General features: G+C 45.8%; 1 protein-coding gene across 5 annotated transcripts in view; it reads left to right on the top strand.

Moving 5' to 3' along the window:
* The window catches only part of DHRS7B (dehydrogenase/reductase 7B), a 59,826-nt gene that overhangs the window by 22,237 nt on the left and 14,472 nt on the right, over positions 1–23,117 (top strand). For 2 of the 5 annotated variants that reach the window (XM_080825960.1, XM_080825962.1), the window contains 2 exons: positions 15,886–16,064; positions 21,257–21,366. In XM_080825960.1, the coding sequence (XP_080682086.1) occupies positions 15,886–16,064; positions 21,257–21,366 (289 nt within the window). Of the gene's footprint in view, positions 1–10,107; positions 10,434–12,561; positions 12,705–15,885; positions 16,065–21,256; positions 21,367–23,117 lie in introns of those variants that run through there. The other 3 variants (XM_080825959.1, XM_080825961.1, XM_080825963.1) reach the window with 3 other exon arrangements.

Here is a 23,117-nt window from a genome sequence, read left to right as displayed (position 1 = left end):
CAGGTGATTATAAGGAGGGGCAGTGTGTGACATAGTCTGACAAGGAAGAGGCACAGTTTTAGGGAGAAAGGGAGTTGTAGGGAGAAAGTTTTAGGGCAGTTTTAGGAAGAAAGGGAGGAATAGTGAGGAGCAAAGATGGCCCCACTGTACCTTTGAGCGAGTTTGTGAGGGGTGTGGGGGAGAAGACAGCCACCACTGCAGAGGTCTGCAGGGGACTCTGTCCTCAGGAGGAGCCAGACATTGTTGGAACAGGATGGTGAGGGCTGTCCAGAGTAGAAGATGTGAGTTAAGATGCAAGTGATTTCGCTGACGACTGACCAAGAGGACCACGGGTTAATATGGGGAAGGGTGGGAGGTGGGGTCAGAAAAGGGAGTGCACAGAATGGTTTGGAAGCCTGGGGATGTCTCAAGAGACCTGGACTTCCTCTGGTGACTGATGTAAACATCTATAAAAATTATGCTGAGATTGGTCCCAGTGGTTCCAGGCATATGGGAGTGGCAGGGTTGGTTATTGTGGTGGGGGTGGGGGTGGAGGGCCTTGCTGGGAGCCTCTTCTGGGCTTCTGTTGATGGAATCTAGAAAAAAGGCAGTTACCCCAGCCCTGTGAAGGGAGGTTAGCAGATAGCCCTTGTTACCCTCAGAGTGGCACATCTCTGTTGGTAGACAATTAAGGAGATCTTCAGGGGCTTCTAACGTTAATATCTATTAAAATCATCGGAGGAGGGCATCAAGAGTCCAGATTCCCACCCAGGTCTGCCTTTTCTGGTATTACTGATGTCAAAGGTCTTTACTGGGTGGGGCCCTGGAGCTGGATTTCAACAGGTGCTTCTAATGTAGATAGGGATTAGGAGAGGATGAGTAATGCAGCTTGGAGCAAGCTCGTTTGGAAAATACAGCAGGAGGGGGAAGCCTGGAAAAGTCTGGTGATTTACTCTGTAGTCACCTGGTCTCAAGTCCCAGGAAAGGTCCAAATCAAGACCCCACCTGCCATGCTGCCCCAGATAGATGGCACTGTAACTTAACATTGTTCAGTTTGTCCCCTATAGTGTTCTACTTGGGGTTATTTCTTAGCTAATTTTATTTTGCAAAGTTGATACTTCCAGTGTAGCTAATTGTTCACTTTAGCAAAGTTGAGAGTGAAGTAGAAGTTATGTAAATGCTCAAAGATACACAAAACTAGAATAGTACAGTGAACTCCTGTATACCCTGTACCCAACCTCAACAACCATCAGCATTTTGCCATGGAAGGAAAGAGACAAATCTTTCATTTCTTGGCTCCTAAAATTGGCTTTAAAATTTGTTTGCTTTTACTTCATTCTGTGGCTAAGCTTATTAATTTTTATATCACCAGGGAAAAAAAACAAAGCTTCATTATGTAACAGTGTATATTTTAATGCAGTTTAAAAGGTAGCCCTTATACTGTTACACGCTCACCGCAAATACAGTGAATGTATAAAAGATGTTTTCAACTGCAGGTGTTTTTTTCTTTTAATATAGATTCTGGAATTTGCCAAATATATATTTTTAAAGCCTGAAGAGGCTCAGAGAGAAGAGGAAAAATATGTTTGGGGAAGAGCGGGAAATCAAGGAGTGGTTGAAATCAAGTTTATTGACTCCCTACCATGGGCCTGTCCTGAGGAGACATAGCTATGTCTCAGGGAGCAGTTTGCTAGGATGCTGAAAATAAAGTGATCAGGCACTCACTAGGCTATTTTTAAATGAAAGCTTAGAAGTTGGCTCTGGAAAACCCCTCTCAGGTTATTATGCTTTTTTTCTCCTTTTGCCCTTTCAGTTTGTGAAATTCCTTCTTTTATGTTTTCTAGCATAAAAGTCAGTGCACTAGAAGTTTTAAGTAGAAGCATTGTAAAAACTGCTTCAGAGTAAAGGGCATTTCCTAGTCAAATTTCACAATAATGTTTTTCAGTTCTAAAAATAACTTGGAATTCAGGGTGAAGCATCATCCTAAATGAATTATAGTAAGGGAGATTGTCTAAGATAGTGGACAGGGACAGATGATCTATCAAAATCCATGAGGAAACTAAGATAGTCATTTCTTAGAATTAAAGATAATCTGATTTCAACCACGAGCCTACTTGAAATTGGGCAGCATTTAGTGTTTAATCCTTTGTGGATGACATACTTATTTTTTTCTTTTTTATTGTGATAAAATACAATAAAGTTTACCATCTTTATTTAAAGATTTTATTTATTTATTTATTTATTTTTAAGATTTTATTTATTTATCTGACAGAGTGCGAAAGAGAGGGAACACAAACTGGGGGAGTGAGAGAGGGAGAAGCAGGCTTCCCACGGAGCAGGGAGCCCAGTGCGGGGCTTGATCCTAGGAACCCAGGATCATGATCTGAGCTGAAGGCAGATGCTTAACGACCGAGCCACCCAGGCGCCCCAATTACTATAGCTTTGTAGTAAGTTTCAAAATCGGGAAATAGGAGTCTTCCAGTTTTGTTCTTTTCAAGATTGTTTTGACTCTTTGGAGACATTTGACATTCTATATGAATTTTAGGATGAGTTTTTCTGTTTTTACCGAATGTCTCTGGGATTTTGATAGGGATTGCATTGACTCTGTAGAGCACTTTGGGTATTATTGACATTTTATAATATTTAGTGTTCCACTCCATGAATGTGGGATGTGTTTCCATTTACTTATATCTTATTTAATTTCCTTCAGAACTATTTCGTAGTTGTCATTTTACAAGTCTTTACCTCCTCGGTTAAGTTATTAAGTATTTAATTTTTTCAGCTATATTGTAAATGGAGTTGTTTTTGTAATTTCCTTCTCAGATTAGTCATTGTACATAGAAATACTAACTGATTTTTGTATGTGAACTTTGTATTTTGCTACTTTGCTGTATTTATTTATTCTCACACCTTTTTGTGTAGTCTTTAGGGTTTCCTATGTATAAGATCATATCATCTACAAATGGAGATAATTTTACTTCCTCCTTTCCAATTTAGATGCCTTTTATTTCTTCCCTCATTCCAGTACTTTGTGGTGAAGTGGGTATCCATGCTTTGTTCTTGATCCTAGAGGAAAAGCTTTCACAGTCTTTTACCATTGAATATGATGTTCACTGTGGGGTTTTCATATATAATGTTTATTAATATGAGGTAGTTTCCTTCTGTTCCTGTTTTGTTGAGTGTATTTATCATGAAAGGGTGTTAGATTTTGTCAGGTGCTTTTTGTTGCATCAGTTGAGATGGTCATGTGGTTGTATTCCTCTAGTTGGTATGGCATATTACATTGATCAATTTTCATATGTTGAACCATTCTTACATTTCAGGGATATATCCCATTTGATCATGATGTATAAATTTTTTTAATATGCTGCTGCGTTCAGTTTGTTAATATTTTGTTGAGGATTTTTGCATCAGTTTTCAAAGAGGATGCTGGGCTGTAGTTTTCTTTTTTTCTTTGTAGTGTTTTTTTCTTGGTATCAGGGTAGTGGTGATCTCATTGAATGAGTTAGGAAGTATTCTCTTTAATTTTTTAGGAAAGTTTAAGAAGGAGTGATATTAGTTCTCCTTTAAATGTTTGGTTGGATTCATCAGTAAAGCCATTGGCTCTGAGACTTTTTTCTTTTTGTTTTTCTTTTTCTTTTCTTAGAGAGAGAGGGCATATGCAAGCAGCAGGGAAGAGTGAAGGGAGAGAGAGAGAATCTTAAGCAGGCTCCACACTGAACTTGGAACCTGACATGGGGCTCGATTTCATGACCCTGAGATCATGACCTGAGCCAAAATCAAAAGTTGGATGCTTAACTGACTGAGCCACCCAAGCGCCCCCAGCACTTTTCTTTGTTGACATTTTTTTATTATAGATTCAGTCTCTTTAGTAATTACTGGCCTATTCAGATGTTCTGTTTCTTAGTGATTAAGTTTTGGTAGGTTTTGTGTTTCTAAGAATGTGTCCGTGTCATCTAGGTTATCCAGTTTATTGGTGTATAATGTTCATAGTACTCTCATAGTCCTTTTTATTTCTGTAGAATCAGTAGTAAAGTCCTCACTCTCTTTTCTGATCTTAGTAATTTGAGTCTTTTCTTTCTCTTTTTTAAGTTCATTTAGCTAAAGGTTTGTCAATTTTGTTGACCTTTTGAAAGCATAACTTTTGGTTTCATTGATTTCTATTTTCTATTCTGTTTCATCTATCTCTACTCTAATCTTTTTTTAAAATAGGTTTTTTTTTATTTGCCAGAGAGAGAGAGAGAGAGAGAGAGCGAGCACGCATGCACAATGGAGGGAGCAGCAGGTAGAGGGAGAAGGAGGCTCCCTGTCGATCGAGGAGCCCGATGTGGGACTTGATCCCACTGAAGGCAGGTATTTAACCATCTGATCCACCCAGGTGTCCTTCTGCTCTAATCTTTGTTATTTCCTTTTTTCTACTAGCTTTGTCTTTAGTTCTTTTCCTAGTTTTTTTTTAATTTGTGGAGTGAGGTCATTGAGATCTTTCTTGTTTTATAATGTACATATTTATAGCTATGAATTAACTACTTGGCACTCTTTTTGTTGTATACTGTAAGTTTGGTTTATTTTTGTTTTCACTTATCTCTTAAGTATTTTCTGTTATCTCTTGTTACTGATTTTCAGCTTTATCCTGTTGTGGTCACAGAAGATACTTTAGGGGCGCCTGCGTGGCTCACTGGGTTAGGCCTCCGTCTTTGGCTCAGGTCATGATCTCAGGGTCCTGGGATCGAGCCCTGTGTTGGGCTCTCTGCTCAGCGGGGAGCCTGCTTCCCCCGTCCCTCTGTCTGCCTCTCTGCCTACTTGTGATCTCTCTCTGTTAAATAAATAAATAAAATCTTTAAAAAAAAAAAAGAAGATACTTTTTATGATATCTTTTACTTATTTATTTTAAGATTTTATTTATTTATTTGACTGAGAGAGGGAGCACAAGTGCAGAGTGGGAGAGGGAGAAGCAGCGATGCGGGACTTGATCCCAGGACACTGGGATCATGACCTGAGCTGAAGGCAGACATTTAATCAACTAAGCCGGAATCCAGGTGTCCTGATATCTGTCTTTTAAATATTGAGACTAATTTGAGAATTTGTGGCCTAACATATGTATATCCTGGAAATTGTCCCATGTGTACTTGAGAACAATGTATATGCTGTAGTTGTTGGATAGTGTTTTATATGCCTGTTAGACCTAATTGGTTTATTGTGTTAAGGCCTTTATTTCCTTATTTTGGTTGTTCTTTCCATCATTATGAGTGGGATATTGAAGTCCCCAACTACTCTTTTATTTATTTTTTAGATTTTATTTATTTATTTGACACAGAGAGAGAACACAAGCAGGTAGAGTGGCAGACAGAGGGAGAGGGAGGAGGGGCTCCATCCCAGGACCCCTGGATCATGACCTAAGCTGAAGGCAAATGCTCAAGTGGCTGAGCCACCCAGGCACCCTCCAAGTACTCTTATAGGACTGTTTTACCTTCATATACCTTCAGAGGTTTTACTTCATATATTTAAAGTCCATTTTTATATGACACTAGTGTAGCTACCCCTGCTCTCTTACTGTTTACATGGAGTATCTTTTTCCAACCTTTCACTTTCAACTTCTTTGTGTCTTTGGATCTCAAGTTAGTGTCTTGTAGGCAGCATGCAGTTGAATCGTGTGATTTTATCTGTTCTGTCAAATTCTGTCCTTTGCAGAGTTTAATCCATTTCCATGTAGAGTAATTACAAGTAAGGAAGGACTTACTTCTACAGTTGCACTGTTTGTTCTCTGCTTTTCCCCCTCATTTCCTTTATTATTGTCTTCTTTTACATTTAGTGGATTTTTTTTGCAGTGAAATGTTTTGATTCTTTTTTCATCTCCTTTAGTGTGTGTTCTATAGTTATTTTCTTTGTGGCTACCATCAGGATTATGTGTAACATCCTAATGTTGTAACACTGGAATTTGACTTTATACCAGCTTAACTTCAATAACAAACAGAAATTCTCCTTTTACAGCTCTCTCTCCATCCCTTTGGTTGTTGATGTCACAAAATTACATCTTTAGGGTGCCTGGGTGTCTCAGTGGGTTAAGCCTCTGCCTTCGGCTCAGGTCATGATCTCAGGATCCTGAGATCGAGTCCCGCATCAGGCTCTCTGCTCAGCGGGGAGCCTGCTTCCCCCCTCTCTCTCTGCCTGCCTCTCTGCCTACTTGTGAGCTCTCTCTGTCAAATAAATAAATAAAATCTTTTTTAAAAAATTACATATTTATACATTGTGTGCCCCAAAGACTAAAGTAGTAATAATTTTAAATGCATTAGTCTCCTAAATTATGTAGGAAATGGGGCTCCTGGGTGGCTTAGTTGGTTAAGCGTCTGCCTTTGGCTCAGGTCCTGATATCAGGGTCCTGGGATCGAGCCCCATGTTGGGCTCCCTGCTCAGTGGGGAGCCTGCTTCTCCCTCTGCCCCTCCCGCCCCACTTGTGTGCTCACGCTCTCAAATAAAATAAAAAAAAAATTTTTTAGGAAACAAGATTTGGAGTTACAGACCAAAGTTTCAATAATATTAGCTTTTAAACTAAAAAATGTTTTTAAAAAATGTATTAGTCGGGGCACCTGGGTGGCTCAGTGGGTTGGGCCTCTGCCTTTGGCTTGGGTCATGATCTCAGGGTCCTGGGATTGAGCCCCGAGTCAGGCTCTGTGCTCAGCGGGGAGCCTGCTTCCCCTCTCTCTCTCTGCCTACTTGTGATCTCTCTCTCTGTCAAATAAATAAAATTAAGTAAATAAATAATGTATTAATCTTTTAAATCATGTAGAAAACAGAAAGTGGAGTTATGAACTATTATAATTCTAGTATTTATATTTTTGCATGTATTTACCTTTACTGAAATCTTTATTTCTCCACATGGTTCTGAAGTGCTATCTAGTGTCTTTTCATTTCACCTTGTAGGACTCTTGTGACAATTCTTGTAGAGCAGATGTAGTGATAAACTATCTCAGCTTTTGTTTATCTGGGAATGGCTTAATTTTTCCCTCACTTTTGAAGGACAACTTTGCCAGATGCAGGATTTTGGGTTGACAGTTTTTTCTTTTAGCACTTTGAATATATTGCCCACTGCCTTCTGTGTGATGAGAAATGTGTTGATCATCTTATTGAGGATCTCTTGTGTGTGACAAGTCACTGTTCTAGCTTTCAAGGTTCTCTGTCTTTGCCTTTAGAAAGTTTGATTATAATATGTCTTGGTATGGGTCTCTTTGAGTTCATGTTACCTGGAGTTCTTTGAGTTTTTTGGGTGTTTATAGTCCTGTCTTTCAGCAAAGGTGGGAAGATTTCAGCCACTAATTCTTCAGTATTCTCTCTGCCCCTCTCTCTCCTGTTTTTGAAGCTTCTACAGTATATGTGCTGGTCAGCTTGATGGGTCTCGTGGGTCCCTTATATTCTGCTCACTTTCATAGTCTTTTCCCCTTGTTTCTTAGATTTAATACTTTCCATCGCCCTGTCTTCAAGTTTGCTGATTCTGTCAGCTGCGTGCTCACATCTGCCTTCGCATTGCCCTAATGAATTTGTCATTTCTGTCATTCTTTTCAAGTCCAGTGTTTCCTTTTGCTGTCTTTTTAGGTTTTCTGCCTCATTATTGATATTTCCATTCTTTTTATGCATTATTTACTTGATTTTCTCTAGGTCTTTCTTTAGTTCTTTGAGCAGCTTGAGATAGTTTTAATATTTTCACCAGGTAAATCTATAGTCTTTCACTGGGACAGTTTCTTTGATTGGGCCATAGTTCCCTATTTCTTTGTATGCCTTTTGACTTTTTATTGAAAACTGGACATTTTAATCTAATAATGTGGCAACTCTGGAATCAGATTTTCTCCAGTTCCCTAGTGTTTGGTCTTTTTTTTATATAATTAATTAATTAATTGGCACATTTATTTTTGTGGGCTCTTTGTGCCTAGGATCAGTCTGATCTATGAACCTAAGGTCTTTTCAGGTCTTTTCTGAGCATGTGCCTTTTTCTGGACATTCATGGTCACTTTCTAATTTTCCCCATGTATTCAATTGCTTTTGAATGTCCTACTCTTCAATTACTGACTGCTAAAAAGAGGAAAGGAGGAAAATGAAGGGAGGATAAATTGCTGCTGGCCCTGTAAGTTCCCTAGCAGCCCCCTCATCCGGAGGTGGAGAGGCTTGTTACCATGGAGGGAGGTGCAGCCATACTGGCTGTCCACCTCTGTCTGCACCTCTCTGATCGGAAGCAGCAACCCACATTCAGGCACAAATCCCTGATATTTAGAGGACAGGGTCTTTTTTGCCCATCCTCATTCAAGTTGCTCCAGAACCTGGTGCACAGCTGCCCTCCCTGCTCCTGGGGTGGAAGTTGTGTAGCTGCTGCTGTGTTTGCAGCTGAAATTGACTGAAATTAACCACAGCTTGCCAGCTTCACCTTAGCAGGGAACTTGCAAGCCTTCAGTAGACTCCAGAGTTCTAAAATACACAATCCCCTTGAGGGATTCTGCTGGTGCAGTCATTGAGTAGCTGGGGAGATGGATTCCTGGTGCTTCCCATTCCACCATTGTCTTAGAATCCTTTCAATGTACATTTTATTTGCTTATGTTTTTACTGTTTGTCTTTCCCACTGATATGTCATCTCCAAGAGGACAACAATTTACTTTCCATTTGCTCATTGTACCACAGAGCCTGGAAAAATGGACACACAGTAGGTGCTCAGTAAATGTTTGTGGAATGAATTTATACTATAGCAGATATAGTGATAACTGTGCCCAGGTTTTAGTGCAGTATTGTTTACTGTGTTTTCTTCTTATTTCTGAAGCTGATACCCATGCACAGTTCCTAGTAGATACCCGGGCGTGGGCCCTACCAGGTCTTTCTAAACACACTGGATTCTTGGAGTGCCTGGGTGGCACAGTTGGTTAAGTGTCTGACTCTTGGTATCAACTCGGGTTGTGATCTCAGGGTGGTGAGATGCAGCCCGACTTTGGGCTCTCTGCTCAGTGTGGAGTCTGCTTAGGATTCTCTCCCTCTTTTCTCTGTCCCTCCTGCTCATGCTTTCTGTCTCTCTCTATATATAAAATAAATAAATCTTTAAAAAATTATAAACACACCAGATTCCTGACTTTATATTTACATGGGCACCTTGTCTGTCATAAGGTGATAATCTAAAACTTGGGAGTCAGAGACAAGCAGCTGCTCTGGGCCAGGTTGTGTGTTGTGTGGCCAGCATACTGGTTTGAATTGTTTTGGCTTTGAATTAAAGCTTCAGGCGAGGCTTGTCCTTTAGACAGGCCACCACTATGTGGTTTTACAATGATTGTTTCTTTCATTATCACAACTCTAATAATTTAATTTTTGTGTTTCTTTGTTTATTGTCAGTCTTCCCATCTAGGCTGTGAAGTCCATGAGGTCAGAAACCATGTCTACTTCATTCATCGCCCTATCCCAGTCTTAGCCCAATCTGGTACTGGATGGCACTTGCTATATGAGGTGTGGGTATAAAGTCATACATTTGATCCTTTTACCAAATGTACTTAAACATGACTAGCCCTTCATGCCACCTGCCTGGCTGCCATGTTGAGTTCCTGCCCCAGCTCCTCTGTGGGGACTGCCTTTCCTCTGTGAGTTTAGGAGTCAGGAGCATGTTTGTGCAGGATGTTAAGATGTACGAGGTGTTTCCTATGTGTCTTCTCATTGGAATAATCATCCGCATATTGAAATTAGGATACATACTTACAGATCACGAATACATTTGCCCATGTTGTATAGCAAGTACATGACATGGTAGACTTGAACCCAGCTCCCTGAGTGCCCCCTTGGTGTTTTTCTGTTTGACTCCCACAGTGGGTGTACTGTCTGGTTTCTGTCAGGGCCTCTTGTGTGTTTTCTAGGAAAGAGGGTGAGATCACCCCTACATCCTCCAGTGATACTTAAATCATTTTATAAAGCACGTTAGAAGCCAAAATTGGTTTTCTGTGGCAAGGTGCTAGGTAGACATCGTGAGCGCTGTCTTTAGAAGCAGAGCTAAGGCTCTGGCTGTGGGGCCCCGCTCCTGCATAGGGAGCGTGCACGGCAGGGTCTGGAGCTGTGCTGGCACTTCTCTTCCCGCCCTCTCTGGCTGGGGCTCTTGCAGTGTGTGCTCAGCGTCTCACTGGAGAGCGGGGCTTGCTTCCGCGTGGTTCCTCTTCCCAGGAGTGGACGCTCAGGAGCCAGGTCTGAAATCGTCTCGGGCCTTCTTTTTGGTGTAGCTTTACTGCTGCCAGCCTGCGTTCCTTTAAACTGGGGGCCCTGAGGTTGGCATCCCAAAATACACCCTCCAGGCCACTCATCGCTAGCTTGTTCTGGCACTCCAGGGAGGGCTTGCTGACCTGAAGGTGTCCTCTGGCCTCTAGTCGTAGTCACTCTGCCCCAGGTCAAGGGACCAGAGAAGACGCTGGCACTGGGACCCGCCACTGGCAAAGTAGCTGGCATCTGAGGTAGGATATTGTTCTTTCTTTCCAGTCAGAGACAGCCTTAGCTGCTGCTTCTCATACGCTTGAGACCAAAGAAGAGCAGCTTCATTCTGCTTTTACTTTCTGAAAATAGATGAGTATTTTCAGATATGGGTCATAGCGTGACCCATAGCTTAAGTCACCTTTAACAGACCAGCTGTTTAATGCTGGTCGTCAGTTAGGAAATACAAGAGCGGTGTAGGTTTGTAAGAACGGAATCCTAACTGCTTTGGGTGATACTAAGCCACTCCGTGCTGCATGATTTCAGCGACCTGCCTCCCGGTTGGAACTCCTCTCTGCCCTTTAGCCTGATTTTCTTGTGCATAACATGACAGATTATTTCATGACTCATCCTTCTTTTGGACCTGAAATCATTTTTATTCTTTAACTGTGGAGGGCTTTCAGATACCCTCTGTTGATTTTTGGGTGTGGCTGTTAATAGTTTAACTTCTGTGTGTGGTTCTGAGTAGCTTCCCAACAACCTGTTTTTGTTTTTGTTTTTGTTTTAAAGATTTTATTTGTTTATTTGACAGACAGAGATCACAAGTAGGCAGAGAGGCAGGCAGAGACAGGAAGGGAAGCAGGCTCCCTCCTGAGCAGAGAGCCCAATGCGGGGCTCGATCCCAGGACCCTGGGATCATGACCTGAGCTGAAGGCAGAGGCTTTAACCCACTGAGCCACCCATGCACCCCCCCAACAACCTGTTTTTATGGATGGTTCTGTTTACTTTATTTTTTATAATTGGTTGAGAGAAGAAAGGAATCTTAGGAACAGATTCCATCTGTGAAATGCAGTGTAGAATTTTGGCTAAAGGATGAGGAATGAAATAACATTAAAGTGACATTTCTGCTCAGAGTTGAGTTCTTGGAGAGAGTCTTGTTTCCAGTTTGAGGTTCCAGAAGCCCTTTTGAAGAACTTCTCAGCGGAATAAGAGAACAGCTGAATTTCAAAGTCGCAGTGACAACCGTGAACTTTCTGGCTGTCCAGGCCCAAGTAACACTCACCCATGAAAGGACTTTTCTACCATTTACCGTTTTAACTTAGGTCTAGAGCTCTGTAGTCTGTGGGATATGAAAATACAAGCAGATGAGCTTAGTGTGTGAACGCCTGAACTCTCTAACTTCTTCACGCCAGCTGATGTGCCTTATTAGCGTAAGGTCATGCTTCAGGTCACTTCCCTGTCAATTAAGAGAGTAGACAGGATTGTGAGCGCCTTCTTTTCTGTTAGGCCGTGCACTCGTACTTCTGGACCTTGTGTGATCTGTGGTTTCTGTTTGAGGGGGCTATCTCACCTTCTTCCTTTTCTGACCTCACTCTCTGTGACTTGTCCTACTTTCTGCTGTAGCTCACAGTGATGCTGGGCTCTCCCTTTTATGTATGAGCTGATCTCTAAGTGCTAGAAATCGTGGGATAGATTTTTTTCCCACTCCCTTTTTATACCGTCAGTCTTGCCTTCCCAGTTCTATCTGAAACTAGCAGTTAAGCATTTTGGTATAAAATGCAAAATTTGTAAACATATTAAAGTTCTTCTGTGCCATTTTCAAATAAAACTGACCCCCTCTAACCTTGTTTTACATAGGAGTTGTATTTCCTACTCTGGAAATGGGGCCAGTCAGGACACAGTTCCATCCTTCCTTCCACTTAGAAGCTGTGCCTCTGCTTGGAGAATGCCCCCACAGCAAGGCGGGAGGGCCGAGTTACCTCCGTGTCTTGCTCTCTTGGCCATCCTCACTGCCGATGGTGAGACACAGAGGAGCTGGCCCAGCCAGCATTCAGAGACCAGAGAGGCCTGGTGGTCCATGGGCCTGGCAGTATGGCCCTGTGCACTGCAGAGTGGAGTGAGGGGGAAGGTTTTTAAGAATTTTGAGAAACTCCCAGAAAGTTGGGATTTGTGTGTATGACCAGCTTCACCTGGTCAGGAAAGTGACCTGAATACCTACCCTGAAACTGAGCAGAATGCTCTCAAATAAATGGCTTGCTCTGGAATGTCTTTTCCCACCATCATCCTCCTGAGTTAGCTGGGCACAATTGGTGCTGATTTCTAATTTACTTTGCATTCTGATTCTGTTAAATGACTTGTCAGACTGAATGCAGATGTGCACTCTCCCCACAGAAGCCGGCCCGTGGGCCGAGGATGGATCCCATTAACCTGTTGCCATATTTGCCTCAGGCAAAGTGGTCCCCAGGGCCAGGAGACCAAGGCTGGCATGCGATGTTGTGTCAGGTGCTCAAGGAATCCCAGAAGTGTACAAGACGGTGTGTAGTTCTCTCTCTTTTCTTCGTGTCCTGGATTGCTGGCTTGGGTTGTAAAAAGGTGCATGGAAATACAGCTTGTTGGCAGCTGTTGTTGTCTTCACAGGGTGGGGGGCAGCCTCCGGTTTGTTTTCATCCTGCTCCTCCCTGGGTGTGAAAAAAGGGGAGCAAGGGACACTTGGGCACTTGTCTGCTCTCTCTTTGCTGTGCTGGCCTCAATGCCTGTTAGGGTGGCCACATTTTTGATATGCACCTTGGCATATGGGATCCTGACTTCTTCTGATAAAGTCGGGGTTTCTTTTTTCCTATACGTTAATATCATTAAACCAAAGGGTTTATGAAGGTATAAAACTTAAACTCCAGCAAGCTCTATGTTCAATGACTTTCCTTCATTGTGAAGAAACCAGTTTTCATAAACCGGGGATTCTTCCAGACAGCCTTGGAAATCTGACTGCCATGAAACTAATTCCTGGCCCAGGAGCTTTTAGTTAGTTCTGGGTCATATGGCAGTGGCATATGACCATATGGATGATGCCAATGGCAACTGCATTTACTGAGCACTTACACTTTTCTAGGGACTTGCACACATTTCCACGTATTAATTCAGCTAACCTCATAACAGACCTGTGAGGTGGACAGTCAGATACCCTCATTTTACAGATGGGGAGATTGAGGCCTGGAGTGGGGAGGTCTTTTACCCAGGCTGGTAAGTAAGTGGCTGAGCCAGGATGTGAATCCAGCCAGGCCGGCTCGAGGTGTCATCCTTGTAACCCCTGCACTGCTGTCACTTTGCCGCAATTAGTGTTTTCCACATGGCCTCTGCAACTTTTGAATTTTGAGGAACAACAGGCTGCATATTGGTACATGACACCCCTGTAGCCTTCGGTGGAGTTCTGGCTCAGCCCCAAATTGAAGGTCTGAACCAGGCAGGCTCCGCAAGGCTCTGGTCTCCAGGAGCCTGTGGAGGAATGTGCAGAGCTATTTCCACCCAGCTGACCTAATGGAGCTCTGCGCCTCCACCAAGGGGCTGAGGCCTGTTGCCTCTTCATGAGTCCCTTCTTCAACTCCCTGGTCACCTTGGGCACTGGCCAGGCCCCGTGTAATTCTGGGTGAAGCAGGGTGGTCTGCCTTGGGGCCTGCCTGGTAAGGGTCCAGGATGGCGGTGGGTTAGAGCTCTTCCTAGACAGCCATCCTGCTGGGCCGAAAGCTCCCTACCCCCAAGTTCATTACATGAAAGTTCTGAGCTATGATTACCTTGGAGCCTACCTGTGTTTTCTGTCAATTGCTGTAATTTTCCAGTAAAGCTGCACTAACAAGCTGGCAATCATTCCTGCCCCCCAGAATTCACCCCTCCCCCCTGGGAAGTACTCCTGCACCCTGTGGTCTTCAGGGGCTGCCCTGTGAAGGCCCCCAGGCAGTACCTGCAGACCCACAGAACTTGCGGAGGTGCCAGTCCCTGTTCTACACCGTTCTCAGTCCCTTCAGGTGCCAGACAGAGGGTCCCTGGGCTCTAGCATCTCCTCTGGGACTCGGCCTCAGCTTTCCGCTTTGGGCAGGGGGTGGCGCCAGTGGTACCCAGTAAAGAGCTTGGCACTTGAGAGGCCACTTTAATTGCCGGTTCATCCGATGGAGGCTTGGCACAAGGGAGGGTGAGAAGGAAATGTAACCATTTAGTAGACAGTCGCTGGGGACTTTTCAGAAGTGGATTAAGTGGAGCTTGATGGGAAGCAGTCATTTTTACAGATGTTTGTGTAAGAACGTTAATTATTTATGGTGACCAAGAAATTGGATATATTTAGAAAGGCAGATGAGGAAACAGACTAAATACTGAACTCGTTGAGTTGGCAGTTCAAATGCGAGCAGAACCCTTTTGCAGTCAAGCAGTTTAACCTAGATCAGGACAGCTCACCCGATGCTGAGGTTCATGGTCAAAGCAGCTCAGCATGTAAGCGGATCCCTGTTGGACTTCAGTGGGTTCCTGGCTCTGTGGTGCCCACAGAGTTGATGTTGTCTTGGGAATGGAAGCAGAAATTTTTTTTTAAATATATGGAGTTGAGGACATGGGACATTCAGCAGATGACTGAGAGTTTTACGTAGTTACTCCCAATTTGATGAGGAATTGAAAGCTTTAGGCTGGTTTGCAGCTCTACCCTTGGTTTCCAGCCTCTTCCTTCCTGAACAGGATTACTGTGCTTATAATATCCTAGTCCTGGAGGAGGACTGTAGGTGGTGGGCCTTTTGTGTAATAGACTCAGCCCACTTGTCAAATAGCCTTACAGGGCATTTCTTCCAAAGTGGCACACATGGTGTTGTTCATCACTGGCTCATCCTTGAGCCTCCTTTCATCCTGGGTCTCCCTCCTCTCCTAGCTTGCTTCGGGCATGGGGGCATGGGTGAGTGACAAGGAATCAGGGAAGCTTGGAGGAGTCAGGAGCTTTGGGCAGTCATGGAAGGGGCGGATCCTAGGAAATGACTGCCACTGTTGCACAGACGTTCCTGTGCCCTGACTTCACCTGGCTGACCATGGCTCCCCGGCGAATGCTAAGTGAGAACAGCGCATGGCAGGGGACCCCACCTCCCAGCCTGAGTCCGGGGCAGAGGGCAGCTCCCCACTGCACAGAATTCCTTCTGGGTGTCTGTGAGGCCTGTGGCCAGGAGGACATTTATGGGCCATCGCAGACATCGTCGAGGGCACACCCCACCCAGAAACATCCATCTGCTTAGGGAGGAGTAGAAGGATTGGTATGGTGTTCTTTTTCCTTTTTAAAAAATGTTTTTTAGTTCACACATATACGGGTTGAGAATGATAATGGGCATACTTCAGTCCCCCTCAGTAGGTTCCTGAAGGAGAATCAGGTGAGTGTGGATATGCCAGAGACTCCTGTCACACTCATGGGTAACTGGGTCCTGTGCTGAATGACTCTTTCAGCTTGTTCTGGGGTCGCCCTCCGCCTCTGAGAGGCTTCGCAAGATCAGAGGCTTTGCTGTCTGCTCATGTCAGTCAGAGAGAGAGAAAGCATATTCCACCGTGCCGAGGGCCTCAGCAGGATGGTTGCTGGGCTCAGAGCTAAAGTCCGCAGGAGAGAGATCTGGGCTCTTTATCAGTCTAGCGGGGGCGGGGGGCTGGCAAGTCCCTTGAGTTTACTTGTTTTGTCACAAATGCATTTGGTTTGGGTTCCTTCAGGAAGAGTCTGCTGAAGGTGAAGATCATGGACTTCATTACATCTACAGCCATCCTGCCCCTGCTGTTTGGCTGTGTGGGAGTCTTCAGCCTCTTCAAGCTGCTGCAGCGGGTGCGCATGAAGGCCTACCTCCGGAACGCTGTGGTGGTCATTACCGGCGCTACCTCGGGCCTGGGGCGAGGTGGGTCCTGGGGACGGTGCTGTTGGCCGGACAGGGGGACAGAGGGGAGGCAGGGAACTCGACCCACACAAGAGGAGCAGCACCTCCACTGCACGCATGCAAATAAAGGAAGCGGGCTAGGTGACTTGGGAACAAGAGCATGTCACCATCCCTGGTCCGCTTGGAAAAGGCGAGAGCCTAATTGCAATGAGAAATGGCCCCTGGCTTTCATCAGCATCAGTGTTGGGAGGCAAAAGCCACGAGGAAGACGGGCAAACTGATGACACTTTCTCATCTAAGGGGGCCCCCTCACTCCACTCCAGCTAGTTGTGGAAATTGGGGGTTTTATGTGAAGACGCCCAATTGTCAAATACAGCAACTAACTTAGAAAACATTTTTACCTCTGTGAGAGCCAAACAAAGCATGCGGTTTCCTGGATTCAGCAAGCACCCCCAGTTCATGGCCTTGGTGTCCCCTTCCCCTCCCTGGGGCTGTGCCTGCAGCTGCACTCTGGGTGTGGCCTTGGTGGGGTTGAGAACAGAACAAGTGATACTTCAGATATTCGTTTCTTCATGTGAGTTCCATCTGATTTGGTGAACACGTTGAGGCTCTGGGCTCCAGGGGTTTTATGCTGGGACACAGGCCCAGAGTCAGTCACCACCCCTGGCCTCATACAGATGAGTCTGTAGAGCTGCCGTCATTTCCCTTCCACACACGTGCACTGCCTCTGGCAGAGTGCGAGCAGCAAATGCAGGCATGTCGTGTGTTGCTTCCTCCTCCTCAGCATCTGCACACAAAGCACCCACACCAGCACGTCGTCCACGCTGGCGCTCGGTGCCCCGGAAGAAGGCTGCGAGGCACCCAGAACTGTGGTAAACCTATCCCTGCTGCGTCTTTTGGTTGGGGGTAGCACAACGCAGATCGAGCATCTCCCATTTGGGAGGCTTGGACCAGGTGTTGGGACAAACCAAGGAAAGACAGGGTCCCTTCCCTCAGGGAGTTCACAGTCTGATGGAGAGCGGCCAGGGCTTACCTCAGGGTTTTGACATTTCAGTACTGGGTGTTCCCACCCAGGCCCAGTAGGTGGATTAGAGGGATGTGCCGGCTTGTACTTTAGCTCACCGAATGCTCACAGAGGATGCAGAGACTTGCCCTAGGAATTCTAGATTCAAACCCCAGTCTGATGTCAGGGCTCAGTCTTGTCTCTCCTGTGGGGGAGATGGCCAGGGAAAGGAAAGCATGGGCCAGCAAGGAGGGCATTGCACACAAGCCCAGGGCAGGGAGCAGCATGGTCATGCCGGGCTGGGAAGCGCTTGGGTGTTGCAGAAACATAATGGAGCAGACTGGGCCTTGTCTGCAGAGGAAGTGGCTAGCAGTCACGGGGGAGCCTGGGAAAGCATGGATTCATTTGTACACCACTCTGATGTTTTTGGTGAGGTCTCTGCGGGTGAACCCTGAGCCTGTCATTAGATACCCAGACCCGCGTAGGGACAGCTGCCTCCAGGCCCTTTGCCACGGTCAGTCCTCTGACCTTACTCAGCTACTATATATAGGGTAGTCAGCAGCCACTTCTCTTGATCTCAGAGAAACTTTTTTTTTTAAGTCCTTGAAGAGTATTTGAGAGCTGGCTGGGATGGTGACTTACAGGTGCTCCCGTATGTGAATGTTGGGAGAAAGACAGTGTCCTCTTGGTCATTCCACACTTCCTCTTCTGGAAACCAAGACTGAAAGGAATAGACAATATAATTGAAAGAAAAACAAAACCTCTGTGTGTGTGTGTATTTCTATTATATATTAGGTCAGCCATTTTCCAGATTCCGAATCAGTCTGTTTATATGCTGCCCCATTTCACATCTGAAGAACAAGAGCCCACGGACCGCTTTCCCCTCTGGCCAGATAAAATAGGAACAGATTCCTCACCAGCCGTGTCAAGGACAAATGCCGCTGTGGGGGGCCACCAAGGAGGCGCTACTGCACCTCAGCTTTCGGAGGAGGAAGACAGAGTTGCCCTCAGTGGCTCGGCTCTGCCTGCCCTGTCAGCCGCTCTGAAAGCCTGGATTCTGTGATAAGTCTTCAGACAGCTTTCTGTGTTTCTCCTGTTTTGTCTTCTATTTTGTATATTTAAGCTACATGAGCTTATTCTTATAAAACAGTAAGACCATTGACTAGAGGAACAGAATGTTCTGGATACCCACTGTAGCCAGCTTAAGCCCTGAGGTCGTGAATAACTCTCTTGACTGAACAGGCCAGGAGTGCCGGCAGCGGCGGACGAGCCTCTGGCAGCCCTCGCTAGATAAATGGTACTTTGGGACTGTTTTCCTTTTCCCCTTGACCCTCCTGCCTCCCTGTGTCAGCTTTTTCAAGAAATGAAAATGGAATCCGTGCAATCTGTTGTTTTCATTTCTGTCACTCCCTACACGGACTTTAATTTCCTCCGTGTTTGGCTGTGCTAGGAAGCAGGGCTTAAGCAGCATGTACGTGACCGCTTTCCAGAAGCCGTTTAGATGTGAGAGTGCCTCCCCCCACCTTTGGTTCTGCGTGTCTGCACTCTGGTGACACCTCACAAAACGTCCGTTGTGTCAGCCACGTCAGGATGAAAAGGGGTGAGGAAGCCAACCATACCTGCGATTCCTCTTCTTTGGGAATGATTCAGTAAACCCCTTGAGCAGCTCTGGCCTCAGGAATGCTGGTGTCTGGCTTTGAGCGCAGCTGCTGCCCCCATCCCTGCGAGGGAGGCCCTGCTGAGGAAGCACAGCCAGGTGGGCCGCGCAGGGGCTGAGACCCCGACCGGACCATCCAGGGACAGGCAGAGCGGGGGCTGTGGCTCTGTCTGGGTTTGTGCCCTTTGTCAGGATGAGCCAGAGAACAAACCACCCCCATCTTCAAGGAAGGTGATTCACCACACTTGAAAAGGTCTTGATTTAGTCTGCTTAGCATTTCCTTCCAGAAAACTCTGTCTGGAGACCCGCCCAGAGGTGCTGGTCTGGGGATGGTACGTGAAAGCTGTAAGGGGAGCTAAAGGAGGAGCCGTAGAGTGAAGAGAGAGGGCTTTGCACCATGAGACAATCCAGACGTCAGAGAACTTTCTCTCTGTTTTCCTGAAGGATGCTGGAGTTTGCTCTCCCCTCCTGTTTTGAACCCTTCAAGCTTTTGGCTCTTTTGTGGGGAAAGGGCTATCAGACAAGTACACCCTGCCTGGATCCTACAACAAGGTCCTCTGCTCCTAGCCAGGAAGGGACAGGCTTGATCCCTCAACCGCTTGCCGCACGGCTCCCAGAGCAGGGCTGTCTTTCTCTGAGTTGGGGTACGAGACACCATAAGACTGCCTGAGCCTCTCAGATTCAGCCCAGGACATGGTGGGTGGTGCACTGGCTCCTTGGTCAGCTGCAAGAGAGGGGTCTGAGCAGACCTGTCCGTGGGTGTTTGAGGGAGACCAGCCCGCAGACATGGACAGGCAGTGCTTCTTTAAACCCTTGGGTTTCAGTTTTCACCAATAGTAAGTTTTTAGAATGTTTTAAAAAGGCAGCTTAGAAATGTGAAAACAATGAACACTTCTGTACTGCTTTTTTCTATAGTGCTTTTCCTCTACTGTATTATAGAGAAAAATATGTATGTATGTCCACTTCTACTCATGCACTCCCAGTGCTGTTTTTACCTGTACTGTGTAGAAGAGGAAAGTGAGAAACACAGAGTTTATAACTTACCAAGATCACAGAACCAGGAAGTGACCAAGATCGGCATTGGACGTGGGCGGTCGAGGTCGAGTCCAGTCCCTTGACCACTGGGCTGCACTGCTTTTCACAAGCTGTATGTTTTCAGAGCCCCGAACATTCAGTCAGGCCGTGTCTAGGCTCAGAGCAAGCAAGAAGCAAGAGGCCCACCCTCCCTCTCCCCCACAGGTTAACCCCAATTCTGGAGGTTTCCTCTCCCTGCCCTTCCCCCTGGGCCTCAGGGGATTTGCCTGTGACCCTTGCTGGCCTCGTCCTCGAGATGCTGCCCCACGCTACCTGGGATTTCAGCAGCAGTGCTTGCCTGAGTCAGAGACCCCTGTGCTGTCTGGCAGGGGGGGTGGGTGGTGGAGACTGTGTTGATGTGACTCAGAGTGGCCTGCAGCCCCATTCTCATCTTGGAGGGAAGCCAGGCCAGGGAGGAAAAGTGGAGAAAAGGCCCTGCCAGCACTGAGAGAGCGTGGTTCCTGCCACCAGTGGCCCTGGGCGGCCGTTACTCCTGTCCCTCCCAAGCCTTCGCCACTCAGCTCTTTTCTCTTAATTCTGGAGCTATCCCAGCATCCTCCTGATCAATCTCTTTTTGCTTTGCCCCGGTGGGATTTGGGTCTCTTTTCTTGCCAACAAGAGAACACTGGCTAATAGAGGTACCCCGGTCTCAGTTGATGTCACCTGGAATGTTGCAGTGGGTTCAGTAGAGCCTGATCTCCACCAGTCCTCTCATCCGGTGGGAGGGAGCCTTTCAGACTGCAGCCTCCCTTTCTGGGCCTTCGCTGTTGTAGGCACTCCACGTGCTGCAACTGTTCACCTTTGTTTGTCATTTCCCAGCCTGGCAGGGCTGTCAGATGCTCCGCTTTCTGTCCCAGATTTATCTGCGCGTGGCCCCTTGGGTGCTTTGCAAACGCTGCTTCTTTAGCCTTGAGCACTTTCCAGAGAAACAGCCCCTCACATGCCCCGTCCCTTCTCAACAGAGTCCTGTGTCCCTGTGCTTGTACAAACCATGGAAGCACGCCCCGTAGATCTGTACCTGGTGCACTGAAGTGACTTGGGAAACAGACTAGGTTGTGCCAAAACGCAGGCCTCGGCACACCACGGCCTCACAGTGGCTGGTATTGCCTGATCACTGAGCACATTGCGTGACCTGAGCGTCCTCAGCTGTGAGAAAGGGGGTAATGCCCGCAGGGTTGTTCGGAGCTAAAGATCATTGTGGAAAGTTCTGAGCATGGTACCTAACAGATCTGTCCACCAGTTCCAGCCTTCCTCCTGCCTTGGTGTCTGCCATACGCCTGATGTGAGCTCTCCTAGGGCAGCAGCGGGCATCATTTGTCACTGGGGTCTTAACTCCTAGCTCTATGCCTGGTCCACAGCAGGGGCCAATACACGTGTGCAGTGCGTGAAGAAACAAATTCATGAGTTTGGACTGACCTGCACTGGGGAAGAAAGGCATTGAATTTCCTCAGCTGTCAAGGTTCTTTCTCCTTTCCTTAGAATGTGCCAGAGTCTTCTACGCTGCGGGTGCTAAGCTAGTACTCTGCGGCCGAAACCAGGAGGCCCTGGAGGAGCTCACCAAAGAACTTGCTGCTTCTGTGGCCACCAAGGTGAGCCCAGGGGTGTGTTTTCCGTGGGCCAGGGGTGCGGTGCGTTGTCTACAGGTGTCTAAGGAGATGGCGGCCACTCCTGGGCCGCTGCACGTTCCACGTGCTCGCTCTGGACCAGGAAGGCAGCGGGTCTCCATTGCCGGGGGAGGGAGGACTTCAGATCCCAACTCTGTCACATACTGGCATTGAGTTTAGGCAGTTCCCTCCGTGAATGCTTCACCTCCCCCTTTTCCTGGCTAATACCTAGTCATCTCTCTATGGCGGGGAAATGGGGGGGAGGTTGGCCATGACTTCTAAAATTTTACTTGTGAAAAAATATATGTGACATAGTACTTACATACATATAAAGATATACATATAAATAAAATGTACATGTCAAAGTGCTAATCATTTTAACCATTTATAGGTATACAACTCCATGGCATTAAACACATTCAGAATGTGTATAACTCTCACCACCTTCTGTATTTATCATCCCCAACAAAAATTCTATACCTGTTAACAGCATTTCAGTCTTCCTCCTGTCTCTCTAGTGCTTGGAAACCTCTGTTCTACTTTCTTTCTATGTATCTGCCTATTCTAGATTCCTTGTATAAGTGGAAAGTACAATATTTGTCCTATGTCTGGCTATTTCACTAAACGTTAGGTCTTCAGGGTTCATCCGTATCGTAGCACATATCAAAATTTCATTCCATTTGATGGTGGAGTATTATTCCAGTGTACATATATACCACATTTTGTTTATCCATGACTTTGTTGATGTACACTGCAGTTTTCATCTTTTGGCTGTTGTGAATAATGCTGCAGTGAACATAGTTGTACATATTATGTTTGAGTCCCCAGTTTCGGTTTTTGTGAACATACACCTAGAACTGGAATGGGTGGGTCATAGGGTAGTTTTATGTTTAACCTGTTGAAGAACTGTCATCTGTTTTCCACAGCAGCCGCACCGTTTTACATTCCCACCAGCAACACACAAGGGTTTTACTTTCTCCACATTCTTGCCAATGCTTGGTTCTTTTCTGTGTGTTTTTTAATTGTACCCATCCTAGGAGATATGAAGTAGTTTTGAGTTTCCCTAATTACAAATGAGGTTGAGCATCTCTTCCTGTGCTCACTGACCATTTATATGTCTTCTTGGGAGACATGTCGTTTCAAGTCCTTTTCCTGTCTTATGTTTGTTTTTGTTGTTGAGTTTAGTTCTTTATATATTCTTGATAGTAATCCCTTATCAGATCTGTGATTTGCAAATATTTTGTCTCATTCAGCGGATTTTTTTTTCACTTCCTTGACAGTGAATCTGTATCCTTTGATGCAGAGAAATTTTATTTTTTTTTAAAGATTTTATTTGAGAGACAGAGAGAGCACGTACACTTGAGCAGGTGGAGCGGCAGAGGGAGAGGGAGAGAAAGAATCTCTAGCAGACTCAGTGCTGAGTGCAGAGCCTGATGCGGGGACTCAACCTCACAACCCAGAAGTCATGACTTGAGCCGAAATCAAGAGTCAGATGCTCAACCAGTTGAGCCACCAAAAAGTTTTTACTTTTGATGAAGCCCAGTTTATTTTTTCTTTTGTTGACTGTACTTGTGGTGCCACATCCTTGAGGTCGTTGCCACACCTAACATTATGAAGATTTTCCCCCGTGTTTTTTTTTTTTTTAAAGATTTTATTCATTTATTTGAGAGAGAGAGATTACAAGTAGGCAGAGAGGCAGGCGGGGGGTGGGGGGTGTGGAAGCAGGCTCCCTGCCG

This window comes from Martes martes (genome assembly GCF_963455335.1).
Source record: "Martes martes genome assembly, chromosome: 16".
In the NCBI taxonomy this organism is placed as follows: Eukaryota; Metazoa; Chordata; class Mammalia; order Carnivora; family Mustelidae; genus Martes; species Martes martes.
The sequence above is the reverse complement of the archived record's forward strand: the minus strand, read 5'-3'. Positions and strand labels throughout refer to the sequence as shown.